Source organism: Phalacrocorax carbo, chromosome 17 (genome assembly GCF_963921805.1).
Source record: "Phalacrocorax carbo chromosome 17, bPhaCar2.1, whole genome shotgun sequence".
In the NCBI taxonomy this organism is placed as follows: domain Eukaryota; kingdom Metazoa; phylum Chordata; class Aves; order Suliformes; family Phalacrocoracidae; genus Phalacrocorax; species Phalacrocorax carbo.
The window spans coordinates 3567037-3589007 of NC_087529.1; the positions used below are offsets into that span (position 1 = coordinate 3567037).

The 21971-nt window shown below is 52.6% G+C and overlaps 3 protein-coding genes across 3 annotated transcripts in view; 2 read left to right on the forward strand and 1 right to left on the reverse strand.

Annotated features, from left to right (window-relative positions):
- DOC2B (double C2 domain beta) overlaps positions 1 to 11291 on the forward strand; it is a 36911-nt gene extending 25620 nt beyond the window's left edge. Inside the window, exons 5-9 of the mRNA XM_064467550.1 lie at positions 5185 to 5311; positions 5517 to 5674; positions 7966 to 8047; positions 8295 to 8391; positions 9040 to 11291. Coding sequence (XP_064323620.1) covers positions 5185 to 5311; positions 5517 to 5674; positions 7966 to 8047; positions 8295 to 8391; positions 9040 to 9176 — 601 coding nt within the window. The 3' untranslated portion in view covers positions 9177 to 11291. The remainder of the gene's footprint in view (positions 1 to 5184; positions 5312 to 5516; positions 5675 to 7965; positions 8048 to 8294; positions 8392 to 9039) is intronic.
- A 3204-nt stretch (positions 11292 to 14495) lies between these two features.
- Positions 14496 to 17445, forward strand: LOC104047034 (pinopsin). The gene is made up of 5 exons (XM_064468214.1): positions 14496 to 14844; positions 15440 to 15622; positions 16140 to 16285; positions 16493 to 16732; positions 17157 to 17445. Exons 1-5 carry the CDS (start codon positions 14496 to 14498, stop codon positions 17298 to 17300), a joined length of 1062 nt encoding a protein of 353 aa, XP_064324284.1. The 3' UTR covers positions 17301 to 17445.
- Positions 17446 to 20828: 3383 nt separating this feature from the next.
- TEX14 (testis expressed 14, intercellular bridge forming factor) overlaps positions 20829 to 21971 on the reverse strand; it is a 35390-nt gene continuing 34247 nt past the window's right edge. The window contains exons 31-32 of the mRNA XM_064468256.1: positions 21528 to 21582; positions 20829 to 21340 (exon numbers count right to left, since the gene is read on the reverse strand). Of these exons, the coding sequence (XP_064324326.1) occupies positions 21307 to 21340; positions 21528 to 21582 (89 nt within the window). The 3' untranslated portion in view covers positions 20829 to 21306. The remainder of the gene's footprint in view (positions 21341 to 21527; positions 21583 to 21971) is intronic.

Below are 21971 nucleotides of genomic sequence, written 5' to 3' on the forward strand. Positions count from 1 at the left end.
CCTTGTTGCAAGGGCCGCTGTAGGGGCATCCTCTGCCTCCTGGAGAGCAGAGTAATGGACGCACTCTTGCCCAAGCCCCCAGCCCCGCGCTGCGCCCCCGCAGGCTGCCCCTCATCCCTGTGCAGCCTCGTCTGAGCTGGTCGAGTGGCTTTGCTGTGATGGACCCAAGCCCTGGGGGCCGCTGGGGTTCACGTCCCCAAGCAGAGCCACCCCCAAGGGAGAAGGAGAGGTGAAGGCAGCCCAGTTAATTGTGCTGGCAAGCAGGATTTTGTTAATGAATCCACCACCTCAGAAAACACCAGATCTTCAGATTTCATGAAACACAGCAGGTGGGAGGATCTTGAAAGGTCTCATCCATTCATTGAGTTAAATATCCTTGAGTCTAACCCAAGGCTTAATAGCAACGAAACCACCCACCATCCTGAGGGAAGGCAAATTCAGAGCTGCTCGAAAGGCACTGGACTCGGAGGGCTGGGATGGCTGGGCTGGGGGGATGTTCCCTGCCAGCACCAGGGGTAAATCCCACCCTGCAGTCCCCGCTCCCATTCCCCATCTGCAGGCACCGTTGCTCCCTGTCTGCGGTCCGAGCACGGCCGTGCCGCAGCAGCTCGGCCAGTCTCCGGTGGTGGGAAGCCGGGGGACATGACAGGGGGAGGCAGAGAAATGCTGCAGGGGAAATTGGAATAGGCAGAATACGATCGCCTACACTGAAATAATACATGTAATATGCAATAAATAGATTGTATTCATAATAAATATCAGAGCTGGCCAGATACGGGATACAATTATTCATATCCAGATATATTGGCGAAGTGATGCATTATTCATATGATACTCAGCTAGCTCACGAACGCCAGGAATTCTTTGTTTAATCATGTGTTTGACAAACATCCTGACTCATTAAATATATTATTCAGAAAATAGTATTTGATCAGGTCTAATAGACATACTGCAGACACTTAGAGATTCGGGGTCCCAAATCACTTTACTCCAGAAGCACTGAATGAGGTTTGCTGTGGAACTGCAGCCACACTCATAATTTCCTCTAACTTTTACTGTGGTTTCTGTGCTCAGACTTCGAGGCGTTTTGTAATGGAGCCCAGCACCAAATCCTCCTTTTGGTTGTAGGAGACCTGGACAGTCTCAGGGCACCATCTTTTTCTGTTTTCTCTCCTTGCTAGGCATTGCTTGTCCTTAAGCAAAGCAGGCATCACCTGCGCATCAGCTCCTCCATCGAGAGCCTCCCAAGTTGCTATAGGGACCATAAGGGAACTTAGCTAGAGGAGACCCATCTTCAGGCTCCGCTGCCTATTTCATGTATATGCATTGGGGAAAAGGGGCCTCGCTGACCCCTGTTCCCCCTTTCCACGACAGGAAAGAGGCCGGAGGAACGCGTGTGCGAGCAGAAATTGTGAGTCAGCGGAGCGGGGTTGCTTGAGCTGCACAGTGAGTCAGGACTGTAACCCAGGAGCCCGGGCTGAGTAGGAGGGAGAATAAGTTTAATAAGCAATGATTGTTCACTTGCTGCTTAGTTTTCTTCCAGGGTGGTTTTCACAGCCTTTAACTTAAAGATCAGGACCCCTCAGTGGAAGCTGTCAAATCAAAAGCCGAGCTCAAGGGATTGGGTTTAATAAAGAGAGACGAGGGAGGGTGATGTTTGAGTTAAAGGACTCAGGATGGCAGGTGAACGTGGCTGCCAGAGGCGTCTCTTGCTGTTTGTCATGGAGCTGATTTTTCTAACCCAAGGCATAAAAATTCCATCACGTCAATTTCTCATAATAAAATTCAAGCCGGTGTAATTATGACGCCTGTTTCCAAAGGGACAGCTGGGGCCAGAGCTGCCTGCTCATCTGACTCAGCCTCGCTGCCTTCACTTATGGGGCCAGCGCACTGCCAGCCTGCCCGAGTTAAAAACACGGTCCCGGTGAAGATGAACCCCAGCCAGCCAGAGGGACTGGGATTCAGGGGCTGAGTCCAAGGGACTGGGAGACCTGACACGAAACTCTGCATCTCAACCTCCTCTGGTCTCTACACGTGGATGGGCACAAAATGTGGAGACCCACCTGAGAGATGGCCACAGATGCCAGAGGGAAAATGGGGCTGGGAGAGACCTGGCAGTGTCTCCGGCTCCATCGTGCTGCTCAGAGGCAGAGGCAGTTCCCAGGTCTTGCACATGTGCCAAAAACTGCCTCCCAAGGGACCCAGTTCTGCATAAACACCTTAACTAGCCTGGGACGTCAGCGGGGACAAGGGTAGCCGTCGCCCCAGCGCTGTGCCAGGCTGGGCTCGCACCATCACGCAGCACCCGCGGGTCTGCCCAGGGCGTTGTCGGTCCTGTGCGACAAAGGGCCATGCATTCTGTGGCACTGGGGCAGGCTGGGGCTCGTGGACCCCCAACACGACCCCCATTTGTCACCCTTCTCCCTTGGGGAAGGGTTTGCCCTTCGGTGGGCTGCAGCTCGGGCGGCTGTGGTGGTTTGGCTCCTGCAGGGTGTTCCTGTGCCCTGGCTGCTGCTAGAGGAGGGCTGGGGGGGCAGGGGGGGCAGGAGCCGGCCCTGGGGAGGGTGCACAGGGGCTTGCAGCCGCCTGGGGCTGAGCTGGAGGTCTCTGACCTGCAGCGTGCTGCACAGGGGTGGTGTTCTCAGAGCCGCAAGGTGGGAGCAAGGGGCTTCCAGTGTCCCCGTGGGCAGTGAAACGGGGCTCGGTGGGGCTCTTCGTCCTCTCCCAGTGCGACGCTGGAGATGCTCTCCCTACCACCACCACTGAAGTTTTCCAGCCGTTTCCTTCCTGGGCTTCTGCCTGTCCTGGGTGGTTCTGGGGCTTCACAGCAAGTAGGACATCACAGTCAGTATCTTGTTGTGCCTCTGGGGCGTATCTAAATATTGTCAGGGGACGATCTTGTTATTCATGTTCTTAAGAGATAAAACCGGCACCAAACCCTGCCTCCCCGGAGTGTGCAGGAGACGGCACCGCTCTGCAATTGACGGGTGTAAAAATAGACCCCTGGCTGTCAGCTCCTTGTGAGGGCCACGCTCCTCTCCTCCTCAGCCCAGCTTTCATAACTGTGCGCTTGCTTTCCCTCCCCAGAGCTCTGGCCAGATGGGTGTGGGGTTGTGCATGCCTGGCAAGTGCCGCTTCTTGTCTGGAGCTGCTGCTGCTCCTTTTTCGGTTTTGTTCTTTAAAAGAGAGGCGAGAGGAGGAAGGGAAGTAGGAAATATTGTGCCGGCATTTGAGATTCTCTTTGAGGATTTTACAGTTGCGGTGGGGTGGGTTTTTTTCATGGGTATCTATAGTAACGCTGCATCCAGCTATGGTTTTCTGGAGACCAGCACTCCCCGTCTTCCCAGTTGTATCATTTTTTTCCAAACCCCCTTCCTCTGCCGCTCCCCCGTCGGCAGGTCAGGTCAGACCCACCTCTGACAGTCCTTGTGCCGTGCAACTGAGCCGTGTCTGTGCCTCCCTCGCCACCTTGTTATTCACTTGTGAGCATGAGGGTGGTCAAACCATCCATGGATAAGCTGTCCGGGCGCTGCATAGGCCAGAGGCGTGGTGTGCAATTAGTTACTCTGAGGTGGGATTGCAGAGCACTATTTATCTTTAATTACTTTTACTCCTTCCTGAATAGGTCCCATTTGCTGAAACCCACCAAGGCAGAGTGTGGTCCCTGGAGGCAGAGGTGCCACCCATGAGAAATGGGCAGCAACTGGGGTGTGTGAAAGAAGAAATCAGGCAGCACAAGAACGAGAAGATACTGTAGAAAAAAATTTAAGAAGGGGAGAAAGGAGAGAAGGGAAGGGAAATGCCTTTCCTTTATGGATGGGGAGCTCAGCCAGTCCCTGCGTGGCTCACGTGGGGGTGCGGGATGTGGGATGCTCTCTTCAGAGGGGGATGGAATGGCTTTCCCTGTCCCTAGCTCCAGGCAGCGCTGCTGGGGGACGGCCAGTCCCTCACAAGGCAGCCACCACCCTCCTGGGCTTCTCTCTAGGATTTCAGGAGCTGCGAGTGGCGGCTCCCTGCAAGCACTCACTAACTTTGCTCTTCTGTTGTCTCTCCTGACGCCCAGAGCGGGCTGGGAAGCAGCAGAGAAATGACTCATTAGCTGCCAGCTCAGAGAAAGGCATTTATAGCTTTTGCACAGAAAACAGCCTTTGCTCAGCATCGCCATCACTGCCCTTGGACGCAGCCTGCCGTCCTGGGGTGCACCCCGGGACCCGGCCCTGTGCAAGACCCTGACGGGGCTGAGAGCTTCGCTTGGCTGAGGTGCGATGCCTTTCACAGGCTGGGTCTGCAAATATCTCCTGGTCTTGTCTACCTGGTGGGAGAGGAGGTGGAGCATCCCCTCCATGTCCCAGACTGGGCAGACAGGTGCCCAGGGCCAGGGGACACCCCGAGAGCTGCCACACTCAGTAAAGTGCCTGGGCTCCTTGCTGGGAAAGCAGGGAGCCCTGCGGGAGGCACGCTTCTCCCGGCCGCGCGGTCCGACAGCGGATTTAGGAGGAGCCTCCACGGCTGGGCAGGATGCAGCTGGGCTGACGGCGGCTCAGAATAGCTTTGCTTTAGTCACCAATGACTTGATGTTTTAGTGGAAGAGCCATTAGGATGCTTGAGGCCCCAGGCTGCTTTTCTGACAGTGCCTGGGCTAGGGCGTGCGTTAGACACAGCGACTGTGGCACTGCAGGGTTGCGATGTCCAGGGCTCGTGAGCATTGCCCTGGAGGAAGCCCCGTCCCCAGCGGGGTGAGAGCAATCCCGGGGGGTGCAGGACACCTGGCCAGGATGGGGTCTGAGCAGGAGAAGTGGCCGTGGTGGCTGTGGGGCCCAGCCAGAGCGTGCAGGTAGCTCTGCATGGGCAGCTGCGTGATGGAGCTGGGAGACATGGTGTAGCGCAGCCTCCACCTGGCCCGTCCTCCATCCCGGCAGCCTGCGGTCTCGGCTGCGGGGGTAAAGCAGACCAAGGTATTGGGTGTCACATTGAAACATCATGAGCTGCCCTGGCTGGGCTGTAGCAGCGGATTGATGCCCTCCGGCTGCCTGTGAAGGAGGTGCCCAGTCACTGGGCTGGGGAACGGTGGCCTCAATGTCACACCCTTGCTGGGGGGACCTGTAGTGCCACAGGGCAGCCCCTTCCCTCGTGCCATCACCTCCCCTCTCCCTGGCGGTCCCGCTCACCCCATGCTTGTTGCAGGATCTCAGTCTGTGATGAGGACAAGTTCCGCCACAACGAGTTCATTGGGGAGACGCGGATCCCGCTGAAGAAACTGAAGCCCAACCAGACCAAAAACTTCAACATCTGCCTGGAGAAGCAGCTGCCAGTGAGTGGTGGGTTCAGAGCAGCATCCCCCGCCGTGGGCCTGCAGATACAGCAGCTTCTCCCTGCGGCACGTGGGAGCATGGGGTAGTTTGACCCCTGAAACGTGATCACGCATGGGGAGAGCATCCCTTGTGCCGGGGAGGTGGGTGTCTGGCCGTGGCTGTGTCCTGGACCAGCCCCCGGACTGGGTGCATTCCCTCCCCCAGATAGATAAAACAGAGGACAAGTCGCTGGAGGAGCGCGGCCGGATCCTCATCTCCCTCAAGTACAGCTCACAGAAGCAGGGGCTGCTGGTGGGCATCATCCGCTGCGCCCACCTGGCTGCCATGGACGCCAACGGCTACTCCGACCCCTACGTCAAAACGTGAGTGCTGCTCTGCGGCTGCGCCAGGCCGGGCGAGACGCTGATGCTGCGAGCCCTCGGTGAAGCCGTGCTGTCCCCTCTTGCCTCTCCCTGCAATGGAAATTAATTGATCTCGTTAGGCGATGTAAATGAGGGCATCACGGCAGCGGCTTGCATTCGCCTGGAGCCGGTGATTATTTTACAGTTCTTCAAAGCCATGTAGGTGCAGGATCTGCCCGGTGGCGTGCAGCCGTGCCCACCCCGCTCCGGGACACCATGTCATCCCCGCCGGTTCGGCAGTGGCCGGGTGGCTGTGGTGCCCCACTGCCAGGCTCGGGGCTGCCGGCCGGCGCTGTCCTTCCTTGGGAGGGGGTCTGCGGCAGGGACGCGGCCCTGGGGACAGAACTGGTGGCCCAAAGCAGACAGGCTCGGTTGGGTTTTGCAGATGGCATGGCCCCAGCCCGGTGGGTGGTGGGTCTCGTCCGGCGGCGGGGGGATAGGTATCCCCCGAGCAGGATGGTGCCTGTGCCCGACGGTCCTGGACCTCGCTCAGCACCTGCGGGTGCCTTTGCTTTCCTTCCCAGTGATATCCTCAGCCTTTTCACTCCTTGAAGCCCACACCGCCCCTGCTGGGATGGGGGTGGCTGCTGGGTCAGGTCCGGCCCTCCTGGCCGGTGGCGTTGGGGTGCAGGCACACCCACACCCACCCCAGCCCCAGGGGATGGGCAATTAATCACCCCTTGCCCAGGTCCCAAGGGAGAGGAGGCTCCCAGCCCAGCTCCCAGCCTGGCAGCGGGGCCACCACCCTGCGCTTTGGAAGGGCTCTAATTACGACGTGTGTGTAATTAGGTCAGACAGCACTTTAATCGCAACCCATGGCTCCGATGGCTCCAGGGCCTGGTTAACAGAGCTGAGGGCACATTTACAGGTCCCGCTGACACTGTGCAATGTAAATGACTGGGAGTGCCTTCCGTGTGAAAAATATCAGCAATTTAAAAAAAAAAAAAAGACATTAAAATGACTGTAATGGGCTGCTGTGACTCTGCCTCACCCAAATGATTCAGGGAAGTCGGTGTCATCCAGGGGCTATTAAGGGATGCTGAGGAAGGTGATGGTTTGCTGACGCAGAGCGAGGCTGGCGTGGGGCCCTGCGTTGCCGCAGCTCCTGGTTTTTGGGTGGATGGCATTTTTTAAACTTGCTGTCTGCAAAGCAGGGGGGTCCATGGTGAGGAAGGGCCGGCAGCCCCCCACCCCCACCCTGCACCCATCCCACGTCCGTGGTCCCAGCGCGCTGACCCAAACTTTGGTACTGTCAGGGATGGTATTTGTTAAGGCAGAGCTATTGGGATAAACCGCACCTGGGAGGCCAGTAATGGAGATTATCAGCAGCACGCTTCTGTCTTCTTATTTAATTGTTCTTCAGGAGTGGAGGTGTTTGCATAAAAAGCCACTCTTGCTTTTTAAAATGCTCAACGGAGGGTCAGTCCCTGAAGTAGCATAATTCCCATTATTGCACACAGTTGTTTTGTAGGTGCCCGTTATGCTATCTGCAGTAGATTGTATCTGCAGGGCTTGAATCAGAGCAGACAGACAAGCGATGCTGCTTGGTACAAGCCCTAATTTTATAATTATAAGCAAGATCTGGAAAGTATAACGAGGGAGCAGAACTGATGCTTAAAGGAGCAGCACCAACATGAAATGATCGTGGATTGACTTTGGCCTGGCCCAGATTTCAGGTCCCCTCTCTGCTTGATGACACTTTAATCTCATTTGCTTTTCAGACCTGCTGCTGTGCTGCAAAATATCTGGAAGAACCAGCGGTGCACGAAGCTGCAGTCGCTGCACTTGCTCCTGCTCCCTCTTACACACCTGCGTGGGGTTTCTGTCTCCTGGCAAGGCTCTGGATGGGCAGAGCGGTCACACGATCCCAAGTCTGGACTGGTTCTGGGCTGGGAGCTTTGATTTGGGAGCTGGGAGCATGTGTGCAGTGCCAGTGTCCCCTAGGGACTGGAGATGGGATAATCAGTGCTCTCTGATGGCAGCCAGCGACTGTCTGGTGTAATGTGGGGAAATGCTGCTTCCTTCCAGCCACCCCCAGCATTTTGGCAGAGGAGGGGAGGAGGGGGGCTGCAGGTTCGGGGGGCTCAGCCACCCATCTCACCCTGCCTCTGCTCAGGAGCTGGTCCCACAGCCGCAGGTGCCCCCACCCGTGTCTGGGCTGCAGGGGAGGACCCGGGCGGCCCTACCTGCCTTCCTCGCTGGGACGGGGTACGGCACCGGTGTGTGACCGTGCTGCGTTGCTTTCATTACAGTTACTTGAAACCAGATGAGGACAAGAAATCAAAGCATAAGACAGCGGTGAAGAAGAAGACGCTGAACCCTGAGTTCAATGAGGTGGGTTTTTGACAGTTGTGGCTCTTGGCCAAGGACTTTTACCAGTCCTTAGATTTAAAAGAAAAAAAAACAAAACCCAAACCCCAACCTCAGTCATTATGTGAGGGATCAAGGTTGAGTTCCCCATGGGCAGCACAGGGCAGCAGCCTGAGGAGGAGGATGGACAGCCCAGCCCCCTCCTGGGGGTCCCAGCCCCCGCAGGAACCCAGCACGGGTTCGTCCTGACTCTGTCTCTGCTTCCTAACAGGAGTTTTGCTATGAGATAAAGCATGGCGACCTGGCGAAAAAGACCTTGGAAGTCACAGTGTGGGACTACGATATCGGGAAATCAAACGATTTCATAGGTGAGTGGGGCATGCCAGAAGGTCTCCCTGGCCTCTTTTTTTTTATCTGCTGTTCTTCTGCACTTCTCCAGCCTCCTGGCTTGTTCTCCATCCCCACGTTCATTCTTGCTGGGTTTCTGTTCTCTTTTATCCCTCCCCTGCACCGGAGCCTCCTCTCCCACAGCCAGCCCCGCTGCTCCTCACTTCAGACATCCCCCACGCAAGGAGCACCCACGCAGGGGGAGGATGCGTCTCCCTCTCCCCTTCTGCTTTCACATCTTTTATTCTGAGTAAAAAAACAGGTTTAACAGGGAGGTTTCATTTATCTCTGTTGCATGTCTAGGCCTGTGATTTTGTTACTGGTCACTGTGATTTATTGCTGACAAACATCCAGTATCCCTGACAGCTGCTGCACTTGCAGTGAGCATCCAGCCCTTGGCACAAGAACAAGCTGCCTGGGGCGGGTCCCAGACCACAGCCGTGAGGGGCCAGGGAAGCCGGGCTGTGATTGCCTGTGTGTCACATCAGGTCGTGTCATCGGATGCCGTGAGAGCGGTTGCATGACCTGGCTCCACCCGGCACCCCCCAGCACCCCTCGGCACCCCCCAGCATCCCTCGCAGGGCTGATCCTCACCCCGCCTCTCCCTCTCTCCGTCTCTCTCTCTCAAGGTGGAGTCGTGCTAGGAATTAATGCCAAAGGCGAGCGGCTGAAGCACTGGTTCGACTGCCTGAAAAACAAGGACAAGAAAATCGAGCGCTGGCACACGCTAACAAACGAGCTTCCCGGGGCTGTCCTCAGCGACTGAGCGCCACGGGGCCGCTCCCGGGGCAGGCACAGCTCTGCCGGCCACGGCCTTTGGACTTCTCTCGTTTACGGCTTTGGATACGGGGGGATCGTGGTACCGGGGCAGCCGGGAGAGCGGGACACCCCACACCAGGGCCTGGCTGCAGGGAAACCCTTCCCAGGGAAGAAGGCAGCGGCGGTTTGCTCTGCTCAGCAGGTCCCGGCCCCTAAGGCTTTTCCAAAATGCCTCTTTGCACCCTGACAGACTCACACGCCCACTCACGAGCATGCACACGCGTGCTCACACACGCACGCACGTGTGCACACGCACACGGACACCACACGCCTGCATGCACTGCAGTTCTGACTCCTCTCCTAACTCTTTGCTCTACTGAATTACCTTCTCGCTGCCTTGCAATTCAGTGGCAAAAATGAATGCATCAGTCTCCGTTCGTGTATCTAATATGAGCAAAAGGTGTCACTAAAAACTGGAACTATTTTCTCAAGGCAATTGTGCCATATTTCTGGTGGTTTGTCAGTCTCTGTGGTTTGGGCCTAAACAGTCTTTTATGCATTTAATGCTCCGCCGTTGGAATGATTGTGTCCCCTGATAATCTAGGAAGACTGTTTGCTTTTCTTCCAGAAATGTTGTGCTCATCCTCTCCAATAACCCATGTGAAGTTACCCAGCAAGCTGAAAGCGCTGTGCAGACCACGGCTTCCCTCTTGCGGTCCCTGGGGTCGGGTGGCTTCACATTTGCAGAAGTGGGGGGTGAAATAAAAAGCTCAGCAAAGTCGCCGGCTGTTCCATCTTCCTGGGACCGGCAGAGAAGTCTCGCTCTGCCCTTGCAGCAGCTGCTCTCCTAATGAAACCTTGCCTTCCCGCCCAGAGCCATGCAGCTGGGCTTCAGCACCGCTATTTTTCCAGCAAAGCCAGCTTTCAGGCTATCTTTTTCTATCACTGTTCCCTTATTTATCATTTTCCGATTCATGCCATTACCTAAAACCCAACCAAGGCACTTTACGGTGCAAGCTGCTGGCGTGCAGCGAGCTGAGCCTCGGGGCCAAGCCGGCATCATGTTTGCAGAGATGCCCAGCTCCAGCACAGCCACCAGGTTGGTCCATTTCCTGCCTCAAAGAGCATCTAAACCAAATTTCTGTGTACGGCACAGCAATAATAGAATAATATTACTATACTAATCCCAGCTCGCATCCTCTGTGACCCTCCCTGGCTGATCTCTGCTTCCTCCTCCCACGGGACGCTGACACGCTTTGTCGTGGTCACTCGAGAGCCGGCGCCCGGTGGGATGAGCGAACTTTCTGCGAAACGCTGCACCTCGGCAGACACTTCTGAAGCCTTTAAACCATGATTTCTTAGGAAGAGCTGCTGTTTTCCCCATCAGCCTCAATTACCTACAGCTTCTGAGCCCTGTAGCTCTGTGTGTGTGTGTGTTGCTGACTTCTTTTATTTTCTTTTTTTGGAAAGCAATCGCATCTCTGGAAACCTATGTTTACTTTTCAAAGTGATGACCTTGTTTGATATGGGGGAGGGGGGGGACACCAACGTTCATAGGGGCTTTTTTAATAACTTAATATTTGTAATGCATTCTCCAGATATGCATGGATTTTATTCGAATGCCGGCAGCGTGTCAAGTAGGATGTTCCCAGTAATCCTCTCTGTCTGTCACTGGTCCAGCACCTTAAAACCTGGTTTGGGTCTGAGCTTCCAGAAGAGCGATGGGAGCGCCGCGTTGGCTGTGCCTCCCTTTCCTCGCAAAGTTACTTTCAATCCACCGTTTGTTTCAGCACCTCTTGCCATGAAACTGGTTTATGCCTGAGGTGGAGTAGGACGTGGTGTGGTGTGTGTGTGTGGATTCCTCCTCTTTGTATCCCAGTCTTTTCTAAGCGGACGGTCCGTCTGTCCGTCCCAGCTGCATGCAGAGTGGTGGTCGTCATGCCAGGCCTCGTGAAATGTTTGATACTGATGTTTTGCTACCATGTGAAGGCTGCAGAAACTGTCCTTACCTGCATCCTAAAAGACTTTTGTATTTCAGTATTATCTATCTGTGTACTTTTTGTCAGATTTGTTAATATTTATAATGAGAACCCAAAATAAAAAGGGGGAAAAAAAAAAAGTCCATGCTGGCGGTGCAGCTTTTGAGTGTCCCCAGGTCGGTACCACGGTCCCGGGCGCGTGCGAGCTCAGTGCATCACAGCATATCTCCGATGGAGCACCGAGAAACCCAGAGAGGAAGCGCTGGGGGCTCGGGGAGCAGGACATGGGTTTGAACCAGAGGATCGGGTGCTGCTTGGCTTTATTCTCCACTCTGCAATCTCTTGCTGCTGCGAAAAACCATGATAATACTGTAACTGCGCTGGCCCCACGTCCCCCACTTTCACCAGGGATCCCCGCTCTGCCTCGGCAGGGTGCCGTGGCGTTCGCACAGGGACTGCAAGCGCCGGCGGTGGAGGGTGGGAGGGAGATCAGCTGAGGGAGGATTAAAACAGAAAAGAACCTCTGGCCTTTCTGAAGTTTCCATTAACTTCGCGTCAGTTAAGGTGCTATTCAGCGGCATCAGCAGACGGGCATTAGAGGCACCCCGTGCCGTGCCCGGGGCGGGGCCAGGGCAGCTTTGCCACCTGGGATGCTGTGATCGTCCTCCCCAGGGTGAAGGTGCAGAGATGCCTCCTTGGTCTGGGAGGGAGCTGAGGTGCCACCCGCCCCCCCCCCCCCGCACAGCTGCTCCAGCTGTGCCGTTTAATGTCTATCTGTAGTTTTGGATTGACTGAACGCATGTTGTCAGCAGTGACTGTCGAGGCAGCGAGCAGCTGGGCTGCTCACCGGTGCCGCAGGCGATCCCCGCCTCGGAGGCTGCCGTTTCCCGCGGGATGCCCTGACGGCGTTAGCACCCTCCTCGCCCTGCGCCATCGCTGCGCCTCAGCCTGGACCCTTGCGCTGAGATTAAGGCCCTGCCAAGGGTCCCTGCACGTGTTACACCAGCCGCGTCAGGCTCCGGCGGCACGTGAAGGCGGCACGGGCGATACTGCGCTTCCCTGCCGCCCAGCCCAGCCAGGCACAGGTACGGCCCGAACTGAGCCTCCCTCACAGATATATAGGCAGACAGACAGCACACGCTCTTTACATATATATAGAGCCATAGAATCATAGAATGGTATATATTAAAGGGACCTTTAGAGGCCATCTAGTCCAACCCCTTAAACCGATATGCCTACATCCCCCCTGAACTGATACAAATCTAGATCTATACACACACATCATATTTACATATACACTCATTCATCTATGTGCGAATGTGCATATATACCTGGTGTATGTGCACAGGCGAATGAGTTAGTTATATGCTGTGTCTGTTCATCTGTTTTTAAAAGCCAAGGCTTGGCGTTTCCCCGTACCATTTTTACGCAGACGAGGTGGAGGGGCTGCAGCGCCGGCAGGAGCCGGAGCCGGGCGAGCGCCCCCGGACACGGGGACGTGCAGAGGCGTCCGGGCAGGGAGCGGCAGCACCGAGGGCCAACGGTCCCGCTGTGGGACGGGGTGGCGGGTGCCACGCGGGCTGTGTCGGCCCCGGTGGGGCGGCGGCCGCCCCCGGGATGCGCGGCTTAGGGATGCGTACGTACGTGTGTGTGTCTGTGCAGTGATTATGGTTATCTCTGTCTGTCTGTGTGTCTGCTAAAGAGACAGCTATACACAGGTAGCTTTATAAATAGATACACATATATGCATGTGTAAGTATATAAATACACTAGCTGTAGTATATTTTACACGTAATTCTTATATGCATGTAAATATTTTATATACTTAATAGCTATGTGTGTAGAAAATACTTATATAGATAATATTATATCATTTCTTGATATAGATGTTAAATATATATTATATATTGTATGTATATATAAGTAACCCTACACATATACATGCACTTTTATATATTCTAGTATTACAATGTTAGCTGCATACATATATAATTTTTAAATCTCTCCTCTATATAGTACAAGTATACATGTATATATAAATACATGCATTCTTATATATTATATATTTATACATGTGTATAAAAATAACTTTTTATAGACAGCTGTCTATATATGTATGCATGTAGATATATTTGTATTTATACGGGCACTCTATATTATGATGTTATGATATATATAACATATCACATGTCTATAAATGCATGTATAAAATATTTCTATGTTGCATATATCAAATATATAAAAATATATGTGAATGTCTAGTATATGTAGGTACAGATATAGGTAGCTACATTTAAAAGCACACACATATGAAAGCATGTATATAAAAGCATGTATATATACATGCACACTCTATAATGTATAATAAATATATAATATATAATACTGTATATTATATATTTCATATGTTTAAACGTATTATTACTTTTGTATAATATAGTATGCATCTATCTGTATAGAATAGTTATTTAATATATGACATAAGAATATACTACTTATTACACATGGTGTATAAATTTTATTATATATAGTTACAGGTCACATGCTCTTTCACACGGTCTTGCATGCTCTCTCCACGTACATCCATGTATGAATGTGTACGTATATACACAAATTAATTCTTCTATATAATACTATAAATATATAAAATATATCTTATATAGTTTATATTTATTATTAAAACATATTAATTACTATATTAATTACATTACTATATTTAATGCATGTTTATCCCATATGTTTATAACCAGTGCAGCTGAACCAGACCGGGGCCAGCACGTGGCTTTTGGCAGTGGCCGACGTGGCCTCCGGGGGTCGGCGGGGATTTTCCTGTGCCCCTTTCTGTGGCGGGGCTCTCCCGCCGCTGCCCCCCCGCGCCCCAGCACCCCGCACCCCCCGCGCCACGCGCTCGGGGCTCGCGGTGCTCCCAGCGGGGCTGGCTCTTGGGCTCCCAGCACAGGGCAATGGGACGGGAGCGCCCGCAGCCCAGAAAACCCACGGCACGGGGAACAAGCGGCCAGTCCCGGGCGCCGAGGCTGGGCAGGGGTTATGCTTATGGGGGAAGGCAGGTGGGAAGCACCAGGAAAAAAAAAAAAATCTGTTTACTCAATTAAATGATGCATTGTTCAGTCATCAGATTTTTTTTAAGTCACTCTTTATCCCCTCCGGAGTAAAGAGCTGCTTATAAAAAGGGAGGGTGGGAGGACAAACCCTTCAGATTAAAAAAAAGCTTAAGGTATTTTAATGCAAAGCTCCTCTGGGGTGCGTCAGGCCCTCCTGCTTTATAAAGGGTCTTTTATAAGGGTCACCTGCATCGATTCCACCGGCGCTGGTGCTCCGGAAGACCGATGTACGCCTCCAACCGCTCGCAGGAGACCCCAAATAACGGGACCCCAGGGCCTTTCGATGGCCCCCAGTGGCCCCACCAGGCCCCGCGGGGCACGTACCTGTCAGTGGCTGTGCTGATGGGCATCGTCATGGTCTCCGCCTTGGTTGTGAATGGCTTGGTCGTCGTGGTTTCCGTCAGGTACAAGAAGCTCCGGTCACCCCTGAACTACATCCTGGTGAACCTGGCCATGGCCAACCTGCTGGTGACGCTCTGCGGCAGCTCCGTCAGCTTCTCCAACAACATCAATGGCTTCTTTGTGTTCGGCAAACAGATGTGCGAGCTGGAGGGCTTCATGGTCTCCCTGACAGGTCAGAACACGAACCTGTCTGGGTCTTTGCTCGGGGCCATTGTGTTTAGCAAAGAAGCTTCGGGGACGGTTTCAGCAACTCCCTGCTCCTCCTAAAGGCAACGCTTTCATGCATCATGTAACGCTTGTCTCTTTAACCTATTCTTTAATGCAGGAAAGGCTAAAGTAGGTGGTTGGCTTTGCCATGTCACCACATGCTCTGTCTTGATCGTCTCAGGGAGGGAAATACCACCCGTGCACATCAGGAGCCCTCGCTCAGGGTGTGCGTTGTGGGTGCTGGCTGGCCGCTGTGTCAGCACGCGGCTATCTGTGTGTGCACCAGGAGCGTGAGACGCGGCACAAAACCTTTTGTCGAGGACACTCCAGCGCAGAAACCGTGGTCGTAACCACGATGCGTCACAGACACCCAATTGCCAACTTTATTTTTAAGGGCTAAATATCCTCACAGCTCTCCTTGCCGTAAGAAAAACATCTGACCTCTTGTTACAATATTTACTTCAACAGCTCTTAATGACAATCTGCCACGTCCCAGCACGGGCAGAAGAGCAGCAGCAGAGCCTGTTCTAAGACACAACCCCCCCCCCTTCTCTCCCCAGGCATTGTGGGGCTGTGGTCCTTGGCCATCCTGGCCTTCGAGCGGTACGTTGTGGTCTGCAGACCCCTGGGAGACTTTCGGTTCCAGCACCGGCACGCTGTCAGCGGCTGCGCCTTCACGTGGAGCTGGTCACTGCTCTGGACGACCCCACCGCTTCTGGGCTGGAGCAGCTACGTGCCCGAAGGTAGGGGAGATGCGCTTCGGACACGATGAGCTCGACTCCACAGCTTCTTGTGTATCGTTCTCAAGTGCAGCGTAGTTAGAGAGTCTCTATTCTGGTGTTTGAAATGGTATCACCTCCTGCTTGATCAGTCAATAATCCTCTCTTGGAGGTTGTTCCTTGGAAGTTTCCCGCTGCACAACACGCTGCAGCCGCTCCTACGCGTCTGATGGATGTAGGAGCCACGAGCTGCTCTGGCCGATGGAGCACACGGAGTGGCACCCAGCCCCCACCCAGCCCAAATCTGCTTATGTGGAGGCTTGGCGTAACGCTGCACGCCACAAATTGTCACCCTCCTCCACAGAGGGGCCGGCCAGCCAAAAACTGCAGCGGCTGATCTCCAGGTCGCTGGGGATGGGCAAGCGAGAGGCGCTTGGGCAGAGAGGGGCAGCGCCAGCGTTGCCTACTTTGGAGCCTGTTACTGAGCCTCTATCCCAGCCCAGGACCAGCTTAGGCTTGTTTCAAAACTTATCTGTTCCAGGTCTGAGAACCTCCTGCGGGCCCAACTGGTACACCGGTGGCAGCAACAACAACAGCTACATCTTGGCCTTGTTTGTCACCTGCTTTGTCATGCCCCTCGGCCTGATTCTTTTCTCCTACACCAATCTGCTGCTGACCCTGCGAGCGGTAAGTACGGCGAGTACAGGGGAGGTAATGGGTTTCTGCTCACAAAAGGCTGGCAAGGCACGTCGCCATCGGGATGAAATGCTTCACGGCAGGTTTTTGTGACAGTTGCGCTGACAGACACCTGCCGCTGATGTCAGGGCACCCGAGGGATGGAGATGCTGTTGGAAGTTGTTAAGCGGGCATCTCTCGCTCCCTGTCTCGCCGCAGGCTGCGGCGCAGCAGCAGGAATCGGACACAACGCAGCAGGCAGAGCGGGGGGTGACGCGCATGGTGATCGCGATGGTGATGGCCTTTCTCATCTGCTGGCTGCCCTACACCACGTTTGCCCTGGTGGTGGCCACCAACAAAGGCATCGCCATCCAGCCAGCTCTCGCATCCCTGCCCTCCTACTTCTCCAAGACCGCCACGGTTTACAATCCAATCATCTACGTCTTCATGAACAAACAGGTGAGAGAGAAAGACGTTAGGTAACGAAACCACAGCTTCACTGGGGCTTCTGGAGAACAACTCAATGGCTTCATAAGATGTGGAGGAACCATCTATCCTACCTGGAAGCGTAGACGCAGGCTCGATCTGGGAGGTGCTGTATAAGCAGCAAGGTTAGGGGAATGATATGGAAAGGGAGGGAGCTGCCTCTGAGCCCGAACAAGAGCTCATTTTCTGCTTCCATGATTTTATGGGGTCAGGCAACTTAATTTTAGATCACAGACTGCTCATTGAACACACAAAGCAAACGGAATGAAACTTTTATTGTCAAGAAACCGCCAGGGTCTGCAAAGAGTTGGTCTAGGACTTGATACAGATCTCACCCAAAATATAACAAGAGTCCAGCTTTCTGCCACGACGCGTAACCTGTCCCTTCCCTGCCCAGTTTCAGAGCTGCCTGCTGAAAATGGTGTGCTGCGGTTCCCACCCGTGGGGGACGGGAAAAACCGCTCCGGCTGCACCCAGCCCCCGCACAGGCGTCGCTGACGACAGGCTGTGGAACAAGGTGACACCGTCTCACCCCGTCTAACTGCTGCCAGACCCTGCCTGCACCAGCGTCAGCTTCGGGCTCAGCCTCGTTCAACACGGGCACAGGGAAGGGCCCGGTGCTGTAGCTGCTCCCTGCGCCCAGGAGATGGGCGGCTCTTGGAGGTCAGAGAGGTCCCCAGCAGCCCTCACGGTGCCCCCCAGATACACACGGCATCGTCTCCTTGTGGGAGAGGAGCCCCCAGCCATGGGATAAACCGCACTTTTATTTCACTCCCCTAAGGAAACACCCCTCCCTTCCAGCCCCTCACCTCAGGGAATCAGGAGTCTTTTAAGAACAAAAAAATCCCCCCAACCAGTAATTTTTCCCTCGATGCAGAACACCCAGTTCAGCCCCGGTGTCAGGCTGAACGCGGTCCGGCTTTGTTGCCACCTCCAAAGCATCTGTAGGGCAGAGCCACATCTTCGCCATCCCTAGATAGCCCGAGTCCTCCTTGCATCGCCTGATCTTGCCAGGAAGCTTAAGGTCACGCTGTGAAACTGGCATAAATCCGGCGGGTATGTTGAAGCACAGACTGCCTTAATAAACTATTAAACATTGACAAGTTCACATGCATCTCTTTTACCAGCAAACACTTCACCTCCTCCTACTACAGCTGGCACCACCTCTCTCGTGGCAAGGGCCACAGATGCCACCGCAACGAACAGCAAGACAAAAAACAGTTCAAAAACACCAAGTTATATATTCTATTTATATTTAAGGCAATAAAGAAAGGTCTTAAATCCACTGATTTCCCAGCAAGGGTGAAAACACAGGTTGTAACAGGCCCTGTGGACCCTGAGGACAAGGCACAGCTGGGCCACTGCTGCCCGAACGCCAGGACCTGAGCAGAGAGCAAGAGGCCAAAGCCCATAAGAAAAAAAAAAACCCTCCATGGGGCTCCACAGCTCCACACCTGACCTCGAATCTCAAACCACAATGTTTCTCTACACCAGCTGCAATTACACTTCTGGGCCGCGATGCAGCTTATGCGATTTAGGAGCCTACGGATAAGGCTTCCAAGCGCAAGGTTTAGACAACCCCGCAGACAGCAGCTCCCTGAGCCTCTGTTCTGTTAAATTCCTCGATCTTAGGTAATTGTTTTTCAAAAGTTGATTCTTCATAGGTAATTGTCTTTCAAAAATTTGATTCTGAACACTTATATTGCTTTCAAAAGGAGATGGGTCCAGTCACAAGATTCAAAGGTTCAGCCTCCCCTCCGCAGTGCGGCTGCTGCCGCACACCGTGCGCTGGGACGATCCCCAAGCACGCCTCGCTCCTCTCCTCCTCCCACCGGCTTCCACAGCTCTTGCTCTTGCAGCAAACCCATGGAGGGGTTAAAGGGAAGCAACGCTAGTTGTTCATCGCCTCACTAAATTGCCTCCCCGGGAGGCTGTCCGCAACCTGGTAATGGGCACTCAGAAAGGCAGCTGGGACTGGCACAGATCACGATGAGATTTGGGGGAATAAGGGGGTTTTGTCTCTGAGATTCTCTGCTCGAAAACCAGATGAAAAACCCAAACCCAAGACAAGTACAATGACAAGTACAAGGGAGCTGAAACACGGCTGTTCAGAGAATGAACATTTCCTTTTCTTTAGCTTGTCTTCCCTCAAACTCACCGCGGGGTCCTGGAAGCCTCTCCCGGGAAACACAGCACCTACAGGCAGTGCCCCGAGCCCCACGGCTCGACCTCCCTATCCCTGCTTCCTTTCCTACGTGCCGAACGGCTCGCACGCTAGCGGCTCAGGGGGGGATTAGAACAGCTCAGTATCACTGTTTTAATTTAATTAATTGGTCTTTCATTCTCTAGGAAGCTGAAAAGCAGCATTAGATGGGCCCCGTCTGATCTCCTCTGCTGTCTTTCACTGGTCCTTGTTTAATTGTCCCTGTTAATTAGAGCTTTTGTGTCAATGCTTTATGTTATTAGGATGATTTACGTTCATGCTGGAAAAGTACAAACAGCTGAAAAACTGAAATCTCCAACTGCTGCGTTCTGGCCTCGATAAGGAGAGCAGACAGGCTATGGGACTACTTGAAAGGCTCTCTACCGACAGAAATAAAAATTCTCCACATTAAGATTGAAAAATGATAGGGAAATGGTTCACAGCTGGCCCACCGTTTGGTCTGACAGATAAAACAGAAAGAGAAATCCAAGAAGTTAAGGAGATTTCACATGCTGCAAACCAAAGCGACACATAAGTACATGCATGTAAAATGCACGTGTGCTTGCTCCGCTCCACCCCGCTGCTCCAGCCCTACAGTTTCTAATTACTGTTTATTTAATTGAGCAAGTCTAAGAAACATAAAACCTTGCCCGAAGTGAGAGGGAATGACCCTCGGCTACTTGTCAGTTGTGACCCATAAGCCGCTAAGGACAGAATCACATAATAAATTTGCAATTTAACTTTTGCAGGTGTTTGTCGTGACTCTCTGCTCCTTGCAACAGGCTGCAATGTACCACGACGCTCTGCATAGCCCCAGGCCGATGTACGGTAGGATCTTGTTGCAGCAGCTTATATCAAGAATATAAAGTTCTTCCGCCTGCAGCAAGGATACAGAACTCACACACAGAGAAAACCGGGTACCTGCAGCTGATACGAGCCAGGGTTAGAAAATATTACACTCCTGCCTGGACAGAATTGTGTCATGCACAAAAGTGAGCCCCGCTTCCTGTGCACTGCCGTTAACCTGGGGCGCAGAACTCAAACCGCAGGCTCCTTGCTGCTGGCGCTTCTGCTCCAGCTCTCTCACTACCACGGCATGACTAAATGGATGAAAGATTTTTTTTTTGTTTTTTTCTCGATCCCTTCTAAAGGAAGCTCCCCAAAGTCTGCCAGTTTGCAGCATCTTCCCTGGAGGAGCTCTGTCGGTATCAAGTTGTATCTATAGTCTGATGATGGGAAAGAGAGTTCATAACAATAAAAAAACCCCAAAGCAAAAAAGAACTCCAGAAAAGAACTCCAAAACCAGAAAAAAAAACCACATGGCAGCACAATAGCCTTGGAAACTTTTATTAGTATTGTTAAACCAAATTAACTAACAGTTACAGACAGGCAGCACCTCCTTACGGGAACAGGACCAGAGAGGCAATATGCGGTGCGCCCAGCTGTACGAAGGGAGCCAAAATCCCAGTGCCTGTTAGAAAGGGACAAGGACAATCTTCACACCTGCACCTGGACAGTATTTATCACAAGAAAAGTTAAACATGAAGTTGCTGTGCCCATGAAAACCCTGATCCAAAGCTCTACCATACACAGGGACCTTCCCTTTTTTTTTTTTTTTTTGGGGGGGGGGGGGATGAGGCCCACCAAAAGTGTGGTTTAATTAAACAACCGGGCCCTCTGTAACAATGACCACATTTTCTCATAGTCTTGTCTCACGCTGGCAGGAAATGTATTGCTGCACTTGCAATCTCTGGAGAACACTGCCTTTTTCTCATTAGCTTTTTGCACAGCAATTAATCTCCCTAATCAGTCAAATCAGTTCAACACGGGATCACAAAAGCACTAAGAAAAGGGAAAAACAAGAAATTACCTTGTTAAATTTAATGAGCAAGGAGAAACATACACTCCACGGGCTGTAACAGTGCTCCACACTCCAGCAGGGGAAAATTTAAGTGCCTGAGCAGTAACAGCAGCCCACAGGAATACAATAATTTTGTCTGAACACTGAAAACTGCATAATGCAACAGAACAAGAAATTCTTTTGCTTATGAAAGCGTGCACGCGCAGCAAAAACCCCCACCACGTAGCCAGCTTCATAAGGATGTTGTACGAGAGAACAGTTCAGTTCTGCGATGTTACTGAGCCTGCCTTTACATGCAACGGTGGCGTAAACCCAGAACACACTATTACAAAGTAGAGCGTTAGATTTTCTTCTGTATTTGCTGCTGCGGTGAAAGGAAGTTCAATTGTAAGCGGCCACAAAGGGTTGCAATTCGCAGGCTGTATAGTGTACCAGCAGCAGTAAGCAGGTGATACATTAGAACTTATCCACTGTCCGTTTTAATCATGTAGGAGAGCTCTGATGCAAAACAATTACCCTGTAGGAGAAAAAAACAAGTTACAAGGTTGGCTTTTTCTTACATCAAACTACAGGTTGAAGGGAATGGGACTTCATATTGCCCCCTTCGCCTCCTCAGCACAGAAAACAAGAGTGTATCTCACACGGCAGAGTGAGAATACACAAATCTCTACGAAAAGCCCAATTTAATTCACAGAGAGGCTCACCTGAATGGGAATGGCTCTTCCTGTAAGTGGGATTTCTGATCTTCAGGACGCGTGTCTAAAAAAAAACATGTGAATTCAGCTCAGAAGCAAGAAGAACATATACAGCCACACGACACTTCAGAAAGAGCAAGCTCCAGCTTTGTCAGCACCTAGCAGTGTGCTGAATCAAGCGCTGCAGCTCTCTTCGCTAGACCTGTTAAGCTGCACTTGTAATCAGAAGCCAGCCCCAGCTCTGGTGCTGTTGGGTGCATTACACAGGACCATCTTTGCCATCAGAAATCATTCTGTTTTCAAAACCCAAATCCCAAATCCCCACCGGCCCAGGTCTTCCAGAAATCTGACAGAAAACCAGGGTCATATATGCTAATGCTGTGCAAATAACAAGCACAACGATGTTACCTCCAGACATCTACATTTAAAAATTACCATCAGCATTTCCAAAAG